Source organism: Phymastichus coffea, unplaced genomic scaffold (assembly GCF_024137745.1).
Source record: "Phymastichus coffea isolate CEN01 unplaced genomic scaffold, Cenicafe_Pcof_1.1 PCOF00077, whole genome shotgun sequence".
Classification (NCBI taxonomy): Eukaryota; Metazoa; Arthropoda; class Insecta; order Hymenoptera; family Eulophidae; genus Phymastichus; species Phymastichus coffea.
Genome location: NW_026706888.1, coordinates 187728 through 205850, shown reverse-complemented (window position 1 = coordinate 205850; position 18123 = coordinate 187728). Strand labels below are relative to the sequence as shown.

General features: G+C 30.9%; 1 protein-coding gene across 1 annotated transcript; it reads right to left on the bottom strand.

Moving 5' to 3' along the window:
• Window positions 1-681: 681 nt before the first annotated feature.
• Window positions 682-8947, bottom strand: LOC131668436 (uncharacterized). Its single transcript, XM_058942606.1, has 12 exons — window positions 8657-8947; window positions 8164-8570; window positions 7808-7907; window positions 7625-7726; window positions 7377-7535; window positions 7226-7281; window positions 2555-2855; window positions 1647-2053; window positions 1340-1439; window positions 1069-1170; window positions 823-981; window positions 682-771 (listed from the first exon to the last, which is right to left on the bottom strand). Exons 1-12 carry the CDS (start codon window positions 8945-8947, stop codon window positions 682-684), a joined length of 2274 nt encoding a protein of 757 aa, XP_058798589.1.
• Window positions 8948-18123: the final 9176 nt, after the last annotated feature.

The window sequence follows — 18123 nt, the reverse complement described above, 5'->3', positions numbered from 1 at the left end:
AGAGGAACGATCAAATAATGAAAGATATGTATATTTAAAACAAAAAATTTTCACTACAAAGCGCATATTTATAATTTTCGTATACATACCGAAGAGCGTCAGAATCTGTTATATTTGGAAATTTTTCCATAATGAAAATACAATGTCCTTTTTTGGGTTAATAATGTAGCTTATCAGGAATTCATCATGGAATTTCAAAAAGATAAAACTCTTTATACTAATTGAATTGAGTATCCGTGAAACATTTAATTTAAAACTGCTCTTAAATTCACAAAATATTTTACCATCGTTGATAGGAACTGAAATGTTTTATTAATTATCTTTATTGAATTATTTACATACATAAAATATAATGAATTAGTCAATATAAAAGTTATCAATAAAAGTACTTGGATGAGCCATGTCAAATCAAACATTCAAACTATCAAACATTCTCTTATGGATGTAATCGCAATTTTTGGCTCGGTTATGGCAGTTAAAAACTTTTTAAACGCCACACGAGACAAGAATCTACTTTCCCGCACTTGTATCGTAATGTACTATGCCATCGGAGGCTCATACATGAGTTAGATCGAAAGACTACATTTTTTATTTTTATTAACATAAACATAATTACATTGAATGCAAAGTAAAAAAATATCACTTATCACTTGTTTTCAGTTGGGCATTAAAAATTACATGTTAATTGATGAGCAAAACAGGAATAAAAAATGATTTGCCGAGATTTTCCAAATCATTTTGTAATTTTTTGAGAATATTTCTTTGCATACACTGTAATGATATTAATAATAAATTAAATAATATTTGAATATATAAACTCACAAAGCCATAGTATTCTAAGCAGTAAGATTTGATGATTCCGGTCACGGAAATGACTATTGGTGTCTGACAACGATAAGCTAGCATCAATGCAAGTCTTGAATTCGATAGCGAATCCTGTTTTGAAGCTGCTACAAAAGCTGACCTAGCTAAATTTTCACACTAACATTTTATTTTCATTTTATTTAATTAGAATAGATTTATGATAAGTAAATAATGCATTGTTTTAATGGAAAATCACGTTCATACATTTTCCTTTAGATCATCTGCTGGTTTAGCGCTTGCATAAAGTCTAAATGATCCTGCTATAGTCATAAGTATAAACCGACTTAATACTTCAAAAGGCTCATGCTGAAAACGAATACGAATATTATCAATGTCATAGTTTAAAACTGTAAAAATTATAAGGGACACAATTATTGAAGAAAATGATATAATTTTATTATATGTGAAGAACCAATCAAGTGCTTTCAAATTAAGAAAATATGTTAAAATTTGTTGCTAAGCAATTAAAACGTACATTGATCAATTGATAAGCACCGCATATACTGCATAGAAGCATTGTTACGTTTGTTTTCAGTATAACATATTTTACAGCAATCTCCACTCGTTTGGCATATCTACATGAAATGATGTAATTTCTTAGTAAAATATAGAAGTACCAAATAAATATTGAGTTATTATTCAACAAATGATCATAGTATATTTTCATTAATCATATTATATTATTTTTAAGTTTTTTTTTTAAATCTTTGATAAAAGCACTTCGTGTTATAAAAAAATAGAGTTTATTAAGAATTGAAATCTATATTTAATAAATTAATTACGAAATAAGTTGTTGATGTTGATAAGCACAGTATTTTATATCCGTTTTCCCTTTGGCCCTGCAAACGTAGTTTTCCAATAATTCAGTTTTCACAGCACAGAACCAAAGAATAGTTGCAAGTAGAATATCAATAACGAAACCAAATCCAACTGCGCCAATAGCTATAACTTGCAATATATATATGGAGATATGAACTGGAAAAGACTCTAAAGAAAAAGGATACCATCCATCTGCTGGAAGTGGTTGTGAAGTCACGATAGGTATACAGACAAATAGAGTTGCAGTACTTATAAAAGAAAAACCAAGGAATTGTTGGAAATTTTTGTATCTATTGATATATTTTTGAATGGTTAGTTCTTCATACTTATTTGCTTTTTGAATAAAATCGTCCATTTCATGAAGAATTATCTGTTTAAAATAGAGTGAATAAATTATCAGTTATGAGAAAATGGATATTATCAATTTTGGTTTTAATGAAAGTTATTTCAAGACCTTTAAAAATGCGAAATTATATTTGCAATTTTATTAGCAAACAATATAAGCCTTATTAATGAAATTTATTAGTATGAACAACAGTTGTCTAGAATACTTATTATGAAACATTATATTTATACTGAACGAAATAATAGATAATTGTATGATGTGCAAAAATTAATTTGAGTTAATTGCAGTATTGTAAGATTTTTTTTCTTCCTAGTACATTTGCTGTTTCCGATTTATAATAAACTCAATTTTGAATATGCTATTATTTTCTAAACTAAATATCAATAACTATTGTTTCGTTAGTTACATTTACATTTTCGAATATTTTCGTTTAAGCATGGTGCAATATAAATTCATAATAAATAAGATTCAAATAATATCATATTGAAGGAAGTTATATAATTATTTATGTAATAGTATTTTAACCTGAAAGTTATTATTTTGAGTTTTGAATTGTAGAAGATTTATAAAAACTTCACTGACAGCAGTTAATTCACATAAAGCTTTGGTCATTAAAACAGATTGATTTCTAAAATAGTACACTCCCAATATTAGCGGTGTTAAAAGTATCACAGTATTATTTAAAAATGAGAACCACCATTTTACTTCATGAAACAGTATTTCAGTCACACTTGCGCCAATTTTTGATGGCCAAATAGCTAGCATTTGACCAGCCAATCGAAGTGCATTGTAATAACTTCTAGGATTCTCATAGAATTTCATTTTTCTTGTTTCAACAACAGGTAAAGTCAAGACAAATTTTTATTCGTTAGAAACAAAATGGATAAGTTCCAGTTTACTAGTACTTTCAGTTTCGAATATAAATAATAAACACGTAAATTGCTACTGTAAAGCTATGTACTTATCTCCCACGTGAAACTGACTGACGCTCCGTAAATAAATTAGCGAGACTTATCAAGAGTAAATCGAGGTATCCGATTGTATGGATCATTGTCAGTCGAACCACGGTAAATATATACTTGTTAATCCCATTTTAATAGAAATCAAGGCATTTCGAAAAGTAATACCTTTATTGTTGGAAATTTTAAATAGATAAATATGAAATAATTAAAAAAAACAGGTATGATATTAGATATTTCTACACGAAACCATTGCTTTTAATACAATGTACGGCTTGTTCGGAAATTATTATATAAAAAATATTAATTTCTTCTTTAATTTTAGCTAAAGACGATTTTATATATTTTATGTGTTTTCTATAATTCCATCCGAAGAAGCAAGACTTCATACAGTGCCGCTCGATTTTATATATTTTATGTGTTTTCTATAATTCCATCCGAAGAAGCAAGACTTCATACAGTGCCGCTCAGCCACTTTTACCCCCCCCCCCCCCCCACGGGCAAAATCAGTCTAACTTCAAAGTTTTATATCTCTGGTAGAAATTAACGTACAGAGACGCGCGTGGGTGCGTTTGAAAGGTCTTTCAGAGAGCTTTCAAATGATATGACTCACGGTTGCCATCGATTGTTTTTTTAAATTTTGCAACAATTATGCAAAATTGAAAATTCTGAAATTTTTTTATTATTTTTGACAATTAGCCAATTTTGGAAAAAAAATCGTACGAAAATTTGAAGTACACCATTTTTTAGCTATTACCAAGCCCTATCTAAATCACTCATCAAAAATTTATTTTCGTCAAATATGACGCGCGCACGGGCATTTTTTCCTGGAAGTGACAGTTTTTTTCAACATTTTTTATCTCCGTCAAATTGTAACAATCGAAAAAAATTTATAGGAGAAAAAATGTTTGTTTTTTCACGTAGAATACTGCAATAATTTTTTTTTCGGTTTTTCGAAAAATTTTTTTTTTCGGTTTTTTTCAATTTTTTTTTCTCACAGTCGGTACGCTAAAAAGATGAGAAACGACAAAAAAAATTTTTTTCCACCCATTCAATAATACTACATAACAAGTATCGTAAATTACATAAAAAGAAAATCTTTTTTTTTTCGACCTTGAAAAATAATTTAAACCGAAAAAAAAAATTTTTCGAAAAACCAAAAAAAAAATTATTGCAGTATTCTACGTGAAAAAACAAACATTTTTTCTCCTATAAATTTTTTTCGATTGTTACAATTTGACGGAGGTAAAAAATGTTGAAAAAAACTGTCACTTCCAGGAAAAAATGCCCGTGCGCGCGTCATATTTGACGAAAATAAATTTTTGATGAGTGATTCAGATAGGGCTTGGTAATAGCTAAAAAATGGTGTACTTCAAATTTTCGTACGATTTTTTTTCCAAAATTGGCTAATTGTCAAAAATAATAAAAAAATTTCAGAATTTTCAATTTTGCATAATTGTTGCAAAATTTAAAAAAACAATCGATGGCAACCGTGAGTCATATCATTTGAAAGCTCTCCGAAAGACCTTTCAAACGCACCCACGCGCGTCTCTGTACGTTAATTTCTACCAGAGATATAAAACTTTGAAGTTAGACTGATTTTGCCCGTGGGGGGGTAAAAGTGGCTGAGCGGCACTGTATATTTTAGATAATCATTCGGGGTAAGAGCAAGCTGGGATAAAGTATAAATTAATCGATCAATAAAGCTCTAAATACAAATTTCGAAATTGAATCGGTGACAAATAGAAATATAAAGTGAATACAATTCGACCGATTACATTGAACCCTACAATACATGCAGAGCTAATTTCACAAACATTATTAAAACCTGTTGCAAGCTTCTAGAGAAAACTATCTCCCCTTATTTGCACGAGCTATTTAAAAATTTTGTATCCAGCAATTCGTGGCCTCACAATTTTTTAACCTAATTTCCAGAATTGCTGTATTTTTTTATATACTTTATAGATCTTCCGAAAATTCTCACGTTTTCCAGATAATACAATATTATAATATGAATGAGGGCTGCGCGAGTATGATTGTAAACCAGCCGATTACTTCACGTACGAAGTTCTCGAATCAACTCTTTTACTCTATTTCAACTCCTGACCATGACTAGATTGTAATTGTGGTCTACGTCATTATTTATTGTTTCTCAATTATATTCATATACGTAAATGTTTGTAATCATTTTTGTATATCTTATATATTTTATATAAATCTATATTATCGCAATGATTACTTGTGAAGAGATGTAAATTATAATATATACAAACTTTTATAAGTTAACTATATAAGTTTTAACTATATAAGTTAAAATATACATTATCTGATATTCAAAGACGAAACGAAAAACGAGAACCCTCCGTAATTTTCACGAGGGGATATCAGTGTAAGTTCGGTAATTAATAAAGTGTATGAGATTTAATTGATTCTTTTCTCTGACCTAAGTTGCGCATCTTTTCCGTGTATGCTATCATTTAATTTTCAGCCGCGACCGGAAAGCCAGGCTTGGTTAGTGATTTGAGTGCTCACACGAGTTAACGGTCTTCGTGAATTCTTAAGTAAATCCGAAATTTCCGACGAAACCGACTCGCTGTAGCATAGAAAAGGTAACAGAAATAATTGTCCGTCTTTGGATAAATTCCGCTCGCACCCTGCCCTGGAACATAAAGTTGCCCACGAGAGTTAGCCTAGTCAACATCACTATTTGCACGAGCAAGGAGTTCAAACGAGCGTCGAAGAGGCAGCCACGCGATTTTGTGAAGGACAACCCGGCCGTAAAACGCCGCAACCTCCAGCCCCTGTCGCAATCGATAGGCGTTGTGAGAGGTTGTACGGCGTTTTTCCGACTCCGATTCCCGACGACTGCTGCACCCAAAGAGAGCAGTCTGGCGCCCGATAAATAAGTCGAGAAGACGAGTCATCAACGTTCATTCGGTGGCGAGATTTCGGCAGGCGGTTTATCCCCCAAATCCCTCGTCACGCGTCTTATTGAAAATGTAATGAATACTTTTTGTTATCCATTTAGAAATTGTACATTTCAAAAATTCTCATGATTGTGCTCGTTAAACCTACATTAGAATAATATTATTACCTATACGTTTTATCTGTACATAAGCACTAAAAATCAGAATGTAATAAAAATACCTGGATTTTTTTTCGATGAATTTGAGAAATTATAGATTTTACAATAATTATGTAAATACTGCACATGATAAACACATGGGCTCATTATTGCAAAGCACCGTACCATATTTATCAGTTTAAGTTTCAATTTATTAACATATTGATGTAGAGGCCAAATAGCTGTTAACATTATACTTGTTTTTGTAAATAGCAACGCTACCTCTAGTGTTACTCTATATTTCATTATCACAGTCAAACGACTGAGCGAAAAGCTATAAAGTATCAGGCAATCTGTTTTACGTGAATGAAAAACCGGTGCATAAACTAAAAATAGAAAATCCACAGATTAAACATAATTTTCAATTACAATGCTTTGCTCGACAATATGGATAATTATTTTGCTACGTAGATTCCCGGGTAATTTCACAACTTCTTAATGAATATAAAATTATGTGAGTCTTATTATCAATCATTTTCTTATATCATAGTTTGTACTATGTCTTATAGTTATCGATAAAACATCAAAATTATCTACCAATTAATGTTGTACTAGATTGAATATTCAATCGTTTTCATGTATGCATACTTTTATTACAGAATGGCATGCTGCAAAATTTACGTCAATTGTGCAGATAGTACAATGTCAACTTTAAGATATAAAAAATTTGACGACAGATTAATACAGGTATTGTATGCTCTATACTTCTTTAATCTACGATAACGCATATAGCACTAAAAACTTGCTGTCGAACTACAGATTATTTTAGTTATCAAACTAAAATCAAATTCGGTCAAGTCAAGATATCTAACAATTTCCGTAGAACATTAGAAAATCAACATTGTTCATTTTGTATTTATAATCCAATATCATTATGATTTTGTAACCTATATTTAAACGATGCAATGATTAAAATTATACTATATAATCATTAGATCGGTAACTAGAATATAAAATTTAGGAAAAAAATAACTTAATAAGCAAAGTTCTTATTGTTTTCAAGTGTTATTATTTTGTAAACTTTATAGAAGTATATATACATAAAAATAAATTACAACAGGTAAAATATTTTCAAATAAATTATCGTGGTGCTGATAACAACATTATGACTACTTTATCCCCATCATGATTCTCATACTTGTAAAAAATTTGAAAGATGTTATAAGAAACTATACAGCATTGTTGGCGGGAACATGCAATTCAAATGTTTACATTTATATTTGCGTGATCTAATGAAGATAGTGCGAACGATTAATGCTATTACCTGAGAAAAGAATTGTAGCGATAATGCAGGGAGAATATGATTTGCTTTTATCGTTATTGGATGTTGTGACTGGGCAATTAAATACATTAAACATAATTTTGATTTCCTTTCCATAGCATACCAGTTGGTTTGAAATATATTTATTCCGATGAGGTATCCCTGTAAATAAATCAAATTATAATATGAAATATATCAAATTATAATATCTACTATGAAATCTTGTTTTTATATAAATTTGATAAATTTACCAACTGAAGTAGAGTATCAGCTGCCCAGGAACATATAAAAAGACCTACACTTCCTGTAACCACTACAACAGCATATTGTACTTTGATAGCTAAGGGCTGGTCCTTGAATTCAAGAAGAAAAATATTTCTGGCAATGTTACCATATTAAAACTGTAATTACTTACAATTTGAAAATCTACTTACTACAGCTAATTGAATGGCACCGAATAACATACCACCAGCAGAAGTTAGTATCGTAGCAAATATAAATAAATCTATTGTTTCTTTAATATCATTCGTATATCTTTGAAAATAAAAATATGATTGTAATAATTACTTTGATTAATAGAAAAAACGAAAAAAATGATCTTAACATTTTACAAATAAATAAAGCACAATCAATAAATAAAAGTACAACGTATAATTAAATTATGTCTTACTACATTCATTAGTATGTGCCATATATGAAATAATTCAATTAATTTTATCACTATTAGTAAAAATATGTTAATAAAACGTAAGAAGAGTATTTTATTCTCTCATTCTTACTGAATACTAACCGTAATAATCTTTGATAATGTTCAATATGAATTTTAATTTCATCAAAGCTGTTGTATTTATGAATAGATATTGCTAATGCTTCAAATCTAGCACTTATAAACCATAATAATACTGCTACTAAGCAATCAAGTAGAACTGCCGCTGATGTCTGTAGTCCAACAAGAGATTGATGACAATATACGAGAATCCTTACGAATGTATTATCTACTGAAAAAGGATACACTGCATCAGTTGGAAATGGTTGAGAATTTAAGAAAGGTCCAATTATAAATGAAATTGATGTCAAATAAGCCCATATTACAACGCCGACGTGTAACATAGTACATTGTGAAATATACTTTTCAAGAATTTTTCTGTCTAGCTCGCTAGGATAATCCACAAAATCCTCCATTTCTTCTAGTAGTTTCTATACCAAATATTTTTTGAAATATTCAATAATAGTATTCTTATAGAACCATAAAATATACATATTTTTTTGTTTTGGTTGTTGACCTGTAATTTGGTGCGACGTATTCGACACAATAAAGTTTTTAATGTACATTGAGAAACAGCGCAGGAAAGACAAATAGATTTCGTCATAATTCCGGAATTATTTTTATAAATATAAACTGCATTGATCAGTGGAAAAAGTAAACACAATGAAGATATAAACATTAGCCACCATGACAATTCAAAAATGAAATGTTGTAATTTGCTAGGATTACGAGGTGGCCAACAACATAATAATGTTATGCTATACTTCGTGAAATGAAGAGCTAGTTTCAGTCTTGAATTAGATTTCATTTTTGTTAAGTTGAAACAATTGACTTCTATAGCAATCAGAAAGTCATTATTATTCTATAGAATATCCACAATGGATACGTTCTTGTTGTGTAATAGTATGTCACAGGTATGATGTATAACCGAATAAATTTCACATTAAAAAACTCACTATAACCACTGTTACGATGAAAATTTTCCAATAATATTCATTTTTGTCTTTACAGAATGAAACATATAAAAAATGATTGCCCTACAGCTTCTACGTTCTGTCCATCTATGTTAAGTCTTGGATGAACTAACTGATCAATGAATTATGAAGCAGTAAGTAAGGAAAGTCGGCGAGATCCGATATAGTGCAGTTTTAAATAACGCATTAGGTTCAAATTATGGCATATGCAATGGAAATTGGCGTAATTGTGTTAGAGTCTTCTTTACATCTTAAATTATTCACAGCATTTCAAAAAATTTACAATCTACAACTACTTACCTCATGAAAAAATTGCAACCTAACTCCATATAAATTTCTGTACACTTTTATGTACAGAAATGAATAAATTTTCTACTTAATTTTAACAATAATATGCACGAACTATAAGAACCAATGTAACGATTTTTCATAACACAAATTAGTGATTGTATTGATTTATTTTCAAATACAATGTTAGAGACCTTCGTCTAGTTGGCATCGCTCTTATCTTACAAAAAGCCTCTCTCCCTGGTTTTTTTGTCTTTTATATCACAAACATTACTATGAAAACAATAGATTTTCTGTTCTTTAAAATAAAATTCGTTTCTCTGTTGCTAAGTTATAAACATATAAATACATTGACATGTATGCGCATATCGTTCTATTACACGAATAATTGAACAATCAAACGAACTTACCTGAACGTGACGTTCGATAATAATTATATGAAGTTTTCGCTCGAACTAGATTACTGTAACATTAGGTAGATGTCCCCAGCAGCTACACTTGATCCACGAATTCAGAGATACTAGAAATCGTCTGAGCTAAGTGCCACACGCTTTTTCTTTTTCTGACCAGATACCAAATATTTTACGCATGTCATCAGTTGCACCCCAGCCTGACGAGGATGCATCTGTATAAATAGTTCTATCATAGCAACCATCTTTGGTATAATGTACTCTCTTGTGTAAATTTTGTTTCCACCATCCAGATGGTTAAAAACTAAGTCTGATAAAGTCATTACATTATCAAAATTATAGTTATTCATAATCAGTTAAAAAATTTTTCCTTTCTCTAAATTATTCTTAGTATATAGCCAAGCATACTCGATTGCTGGACACGCTGCGACTAACTTACCAATTAAATGTACAAAATTTCGAATTGTACAAACATTTGTGAGAAGAAAATTATTTACCAATTCAATAAGTTGGTCTCTTTTTTGGTCTGGTAAAGATATGCAATATTTGACTGTATCAATGCTCATACCTCGAAATATCCCCGTTGAGAAGGAGTAAGACTTGATTTCCTATAATTTACTATAAAACTTAAACACGTTACAGCGATCGAAGGTATATTCTATGCTATATTATTATTATTATTATATTATTATATTATATTATTATCTAGTCTACACGTTACGGATCTGAAAACCGAACTGGAACAGTCTTATCAATACATGAATATAACTCTAATTGTATTTTAATTATTGAAGAGAATTAATGTTTGTTTTTATAAAGATCTTGAAGCATGTATATGTATAAAAGATATGTAATATTACAAAATTTTATATTAATTTAAATTATTTATTTTTTCTAAAATTTGGTTTAGTACATGTAAAATATGTACAAATTTTATACAGAATTTGTAGGTATCCCGTATAGATTTTGTATAGGATTCGTACATAAAATGTACAGAAACCATGCGGACTTTTTCAGACAAAAACCGTACGACAGTTGGAAAAACATGGATACTGTACAGTTTTACGTATCAACAGTTATCGACAGGAAAGTGATAAAGTATAAATCTGACAATACAAAGACTTCGGGTTCAAGTTTCGATTAAATCGATTTTTCTTTCTACATATAATTAATTCATTCTCTACAAAAGTTATTGACATTATTTTGCATATTTATAAACATATAATTTATTTAAAAAAATTTTATTTAATCCGTTTGGAATTTGTACACAAAAATTACAGTTTTTTTCGGACAAAAAATTACTTTTTCTGTACATCAGTACAATATATGTTTAAAATAGGGAAAGCTTAACATTCGCAGATTTCTCAATTTCGAGCAATACTTATCGACTGAACAGTTATTATATATAGGTAACATACACTTCACTATTCATGGTAATGTAGAAAACTAATGAACCAAGTGTGATTCTCGACTAACGTTATCGTGAGAACATCTTATCATTCGATAAAATATCTTTATACAGTAATAGAGATTTCTTTATTTCTAAAAATTTGATTTTTTAAATAATTTCACAGCGTGAAGTGATTTGTAAAATAAACAATTACAACAAAACTATATTTATACGTTTTCCGAACTTTCATCGTACGGTTTTGTCCGCAAAAATCTGCACGGTTTCCGTTTATTTTTTCTCTCCTTTATAGAAAAATAAGAGTTTGGTCAAACAAAAATACTACGAAGAGAAAATAATTACCGTTTTAGAAACAATGACAAATTATAGAAGTTGAAATACACCTTTCTCAGAATAATACAATATAACTTATTTATAAAATTCTATAAATAATGAGTCGGAAAATAGTAAATTTGCTATTTTATCTTTTTCAACAATCGCATTGTTTCAGTTTTGCTAGATTATTTTATTTGAGTTTATCTCTCGTATTTGAAAGAGTGCATTCATTAGGAAAACCGAATTTCGTTTAGCTTTTAAGTGCGTCGTTATCCGATCCATTCCCATGCATGCATTTACTGAACAATAATTAAGGAAATGAGAATATTTTAAAGTGTAAAAATTATGAATTTCTAATAATGCTTCAAGAATTAAAAATTGATTCTATTTTTAATAAAATATTGTTTAATGTTTAAGTTACAAACACAGGTTTCGATATTTTTATCTAATCAATACCAGTCCATTAGCATAAATCATCATATATATTATAAAGCAATCATTGTTTTTCTAATCATGAAATAAGTTTTATTCCCACATTTAAACATGAAGTAAAAGTAAATAGTTTACCATTAAATTAGATAAAAACATGAAATGACGGTTGAGATTTTGATAATTATTTAACTCATACACTCAAACGAATTCAAAAAATGAGCTTGAAAATGCTTTAATATCTAAGCTAAACGATATTTAATAAGTTTTTTAATATTTACTAGTAAAGAACGAGCTATTCACTTGAATGGTTTTAATGAATAATTATTCAAGTACTAAACAAAAGATTTTTGAAAATTAATAATTTGAAAGTTTTCAAAGAAAATCTTCAACTAGTTTTGCGGTTTTGAGTTTCTGGACTAAGAAAATATTAAAGTTTGAAAAAAACAAATTTTGCTGCATTTGAAAAAATAATAATAATAATCACTTTGCGAACACGTAAACATTAATGATTGATGAATGTTGATAATAGGAATATAACATGACAATTATTAGAACAACATTTTCAATTGTAAACAGCATGAGTTTCAAAAAAAAGGAAAAAAGTATAATTTAACCGTGTAGCAAAGATGGAGGGAATCCGTCAGTGAGATTACATGCTCTCGAAATTGACTACACACGGCTGATTGGCACCCTACAAGGACATATCAATTTAATCTGTATGCATACAGAAGAACAACCAATAAAGGAACTGCAAAGTCATTCGATCGGTGTGTGGGGAAATCGAAGCCGCAGCGCAACGAATAGGCTCGCGTGAGCACGCGTAATGTGCAGTAACCTTTGCCAAGAGATTCATATTGGAAGTTTGGCGTACAAACCGATAGCTCATCGGCAGTCGGCGACGGACTACGTCTGGGAAAAAGAGAGGGGATTGGGTGGATTGTTTAAAACTTAGCTCGTTAGCGTCGATCGCTCGACCTGAAAACATAGGGGGCGCACGTCGTTCTTGGTGTGCGCGCATAAAATAGGTTAATCGCGCAACATCGAAGCTCCGAAAGAGAAAGAGAGAGCACGAGAGAGACGGCTTGCTAACTCCTTTTGGCTTTGCGAGAGCGAACGGAAACTTTGTTTAGGTGCAAATTCTACGGGAAAAGTAAAACTTCCGTCTTAACTCACTCGGCATCGCGTCCTTTACCGCACTTCTTCAAGAAAGCTCTCTTGCGGCCTGCCAGCTTCCGGTGCATGCGTTTATAGCGAACCGGACGCATTTTACGTTTGCCATCACTCTACCTGCCTTATGCAACGTGCTTACACTTTTACCTTACCAGTCAGTTCTGTGATGTACTTTTATATGCTATACCTTTATTCGAGTTTGTGGATTATTCAAATACCACGAGAAAAATTTTTGTAATATTTGTGAATTTACTTTTACTTCTTTCGTAAGCCGTTTATCTTTACTTATCGAATTATAACTTCTAAATAAAACTATAGTTATTATAATTATAAAAAATTATCATTTCCAGCTCATAGAAATCATCTTACTCTTTTAATTTCTATCAAAAATTTCTTTCCTAATTAATTTTCAATGAATATTTCTTTTAAGCTTGCTTCAACTATTATTTAGTTTCTGTAATTTTAAATCGATTTAAACTACTTTAAATTCGTTTATTACTGTAAGTAATTTATCACCTATAGTATTACGAATGTTAATCTAAGTGTGAAAAGATTTGAGCTGATAAGAACAGATTTTAATGTTGGAAAATAGCTAAGATTATTTTTTTTTTGTGTGATAACATTTATCATAAAGGACCCATTTGTGAGTACGATTGTTTTTATTTTCTATACAATATTATTACGATAAAATATATTTAGAATAAATTTCAGCTAACTTGATTCAAAAGCTACTTAAAATGTTTTATTATAAATTTAATATTCTGAATAACTGGCACATTTATTTATCAACCATCTCTTCGAAGAATATAAATTCTGATAAATAATTTCAGGCAAACTGTCACAAATAATGAGGGTATCTGTAATATTTGTCAATAAGCCAGTAAGAGAATACGTACACTTCAACAAAGATCAGATTAGAGCGACACGCGCAATTTTTTCATTACTACAAAAGTATTTCGTTTCCCGGGATCTGTCGTAAATAATATATTATATGTCGCGGTCGCCGGTTCTAATGAGGCAGAGAGAGAGAGAGAGAGAGAGAGAGAGAGAGAGAGAGAGAGAGAAAGAGAGTTAAAAATTCTGTCAATCCAAACAATGTATCAGCGCAGCAGAAAAGCCAGCGAATATCAGTGGTAGCAGAAAGTCAACATGATTTTCATATTTCACACGCTACAAAATATAGAGGCGACTACCTCGTTCTCTACTCTCGGCTTATCGTCGCGTGGTGATTAGGCGGCCGATACTATAACGTACACACGCTCATAAGTCCCCAGTATCTGTCGCTAATCCGGGTAGCCGAGCATAAACATGCACTCACAAGAGAGAGAGAGAGAGAGAGAGAGGGAGAGAGAGAACTTCAGCATGCGTGCACAGTTCTCTCGTTAGCTAATAATTATAGACGCGTGTGCGAAAGCCTGAACACACTCGGTCTGATCATTTAGCCACGCTTCACTGAGTTCCACCCTCGCACTTTCACTGTCTTTCGCACGGGTGTCTGTATCCTCATTAATGAATGGTATTATTGTTTGTTAAGCCAATCTTTGCGGATATTTTTCCCCGGAAAATTTCATTAATTTCAGTTGATCTAATTTTCAGCATCATATTGATATGATCAGAGCGAACAGTATCTACTAGACCATATAATATAATCTAATCAAACGAAAATAGCCAACTTGATTGGAACGTTCATTAAGTTTCTCTGATTCCATATTATTTTTTAAGAATGTAGATTACAAAAAATATCTATTTTTGAAAAAACTATTAGCCTTCATAGTTGAATAAAGATAACAATTGTCGCTGTACATAAAGTTCAGAAGTTGAAATACCAATTCCGAAAGGAATTATATATTTTATTGGAATAGACATAGTTCTCCTTTCGTTCTGGGTTCAAACAAGCTTTGAATGAAAGAACCTTTTTGGAAAGCTTGGTTCGCTTATTACTCAAATATTATTTCAACATAATAAAACCTCGAAATAAGAATAAATACACTAGGATTTCGTTTGATCATGTAATATTCTTTAGAGGTTGAGTCATTTATTATCAAAATTTTAGTATGCATTACGATCCAACTATATTAAGAAAATTAAGCTTATACGTAAAAAAATATGCATCAAATATTCCAGTACAACAATACACATTTTTTTAATCGCAAATCTTTAGTTCTGACATTTCAATAGTTATTGCCGCAGTTTCATTTACTATTTGAAAATGCAGAAAAATATTGAATATCTTGTGAACAAAGAAAAGAAAACAGCTGTTGAAGACAGCGGAAAAAAGAACAAAGAGTTAAAATACAAGAAGATGTAGTCATCTGTCAATGCCCCAGAGAGTGTTATACCAATCTCTATTCTCCATCGCTTTTAATTAAGCCTCAGAGTCTCGTGAAACAAGAAGAGCTGATCGCGATGGATTTGTTTGTATCTTCGCTTTTTTCTTTCTCGTTCCTTTTCTCTGAACTAGCGATACTTTGCCTTTTATCTTTCTAAAGTGCCGTTGCATGTGTACAAGAATTTTTCCATTATCGAAGCTTGCACCTCTTGGAAATGGCAGCTCTTCTTTTTGCTTGTCGTTTTTCTTCGAGGCAGCAATTAGGGACGCTGTTCGTTTGAAGAGGAAATGTATTCACAAGAGAGAGAGGGAGAGATGACTTTTTTGCTATCGTTCGGCACCAGAAGGGGTTGTGATGGCGGTGGTGGTGGTGCGGCGCGATGATGAAGATGTGCTCGGAAAGTAAAGTTGTGTACCCGTAACATCGGAGGGTCGCCGGATACTAGTTCTTTTTTATGCTCTTTCTTTTGTAGTTTTCATCGAGGAATACAAACGAAATATGAGAATGAAAATAACCTCCAACGAAAATTTATACTTTTATTTTGCAAAATATTTTCATTGTTATATAAATTGCATAAAGTTAGGTGGAAACAATGTGAATTTCTAATTGGTTGTATGCTTCTCATGACTACTATAGCGGGAACCGTGGTTGATATGTACAGATACCTATGTATCTCTGAAAGAATTTGCATGAAATTTTTAGAAAATTTTCGCATGAAAATTATGTAATGAAGATTTTATTGTTGAATGCTAATAAATGATTCCAAAATATTATTTTTTTAAGTAAAGATGAAAGTACGCGTATATTACGTTAAACTTTAGATTTTCATGTCATACTTTTTATATTGCTTCGATGAAATGAAACTTGTAGTTAATTTTTTTTATAACAAAGCGTATTCTTAAGCGAATCAGAAGAAAAAATAAATATTCAATAACAAGATAAAATAAAAATCGACATTGAAAAGTAATAATAAACGTACAGCAAGGGAAGGAAGAAATAGAAAATTTCGCAGTGACGGTTTCTTATCCATAAGAGAAATCGAATTGATTACTGTTCGCGTTCTGGCTGCCCATGTGCGTAGTGTAATTTAATCATTGGGTTCCAGAAAATAAAGTTTCCTTCGCTTCGAGTATTCTGCTCAGAATCTTATAGATATATGCTATCAGTGCTTCGCTACGCTTTTTCGCTTCGCCTCACGGTTCACCCTTGTCTGAAGCATCTAATTAAGCGCGATTTCCCCTTTCTCCTGGCTCCAAACGCTGTACATGTATTCAAAAAGCAACTTTTTATAGAGCAAGCTTTGATTAAAATGTTCGAACAGCCCGCGAGAACTCATCATTCGTGCTGTCTACAGGTATATATACCCGCGTGCAGCCGAGAGACGGGACAAGTGGTTACTCGGCAAGTGGAAGAATCTTCTTGGGAAAAATTCATCGCCAATATGAAAGAGAACGACGAAGCGGGAAAGTTTGCGCAAAATTGAAAAAGTCATCTGTATCTCGGGAAAGTATTTGCTTTTCCAACAACTGTAGAGCGATGCTAATCAGATGAAATTTCTACCATCGTTGTAAAAGTAAAATCTAGAAGCAATTTGCTCTGTGGGAAAAAAGAAACGTACAAATCGTTGACGAGGAGTTAGCTGGAACTCCCATTCACGCTAATAAGCAGTGCAATGAAGTGGCAAAAGCTACGGGAGTGCAAAAAAGAGAAAAACTCCAACGATGATATTTAATTAAATGAAGTTGATATTGGTGTTTTTAATGGGGCTTATTACTGGAAAAATATATTGGCATCCATTAACATCGACGTGGAGTGAGATATTAATAAACATTTCTGCACCTGCAGATGAATGTTATTTAATTTATAATCGTGCTCGGGCTTGCGTGTATTTCCTATAACTATACACCCATGATTTATTACTGCTTTCGCAAAGAGTATGAACTCTGCTATTACAATCTGGTTTTTTCGTGTTAGTGCTGTGTCATTATCAATTTAATGCCCACGTTGAGCCTAAATAAATTTTTAATAAATTTAATCACACAATAGTAGTATAGATCTTTAAGTCTGTCATATATTTTTTGATATCTAAATAATATGAATGAATCCATTGATTATTTATTAATTATCAGCACCGAGTAATTATAAATATTATTTTATCAAATGTTTCCTATTCAGGATGATAGATGAAGTTGAAAAGATAAAATTGCAAGGTTTATTTGTAGTCGTATAAAAATCGTTCTAATAATACATATATCGATTTGAAACTTTTGTCATATTAAAGGATTCAGTGAAATCTTTAATTTTCTTTGTTTTTATTAGAAAAATTAAGTTTACCACGCTTTTCTAAGATTTGAAGTAACCAAAAATTTTGAGGGCTTCGTTAGAATTTGTTCTTTGGAATCAATAGCGCACTTTTATGATAATTCTTTTAGGCTTAAAAATTGAATTTTACGAATGTTATTCCGTTCATTTCAAAATAAGGTGTTATGGGAACATAAGGTTTTTGAAACTTCAATTTTAGATTTTAAAACACATAATGAATTAAATGAAACTTTGACTAATTCTAAGTACTTTAAGATAGAAAAAGTTTCAGATCTGTATATTCATTATTACGATTTTTGTACTACAATAAATAATACTGTCCAGTTTCCTTTTTT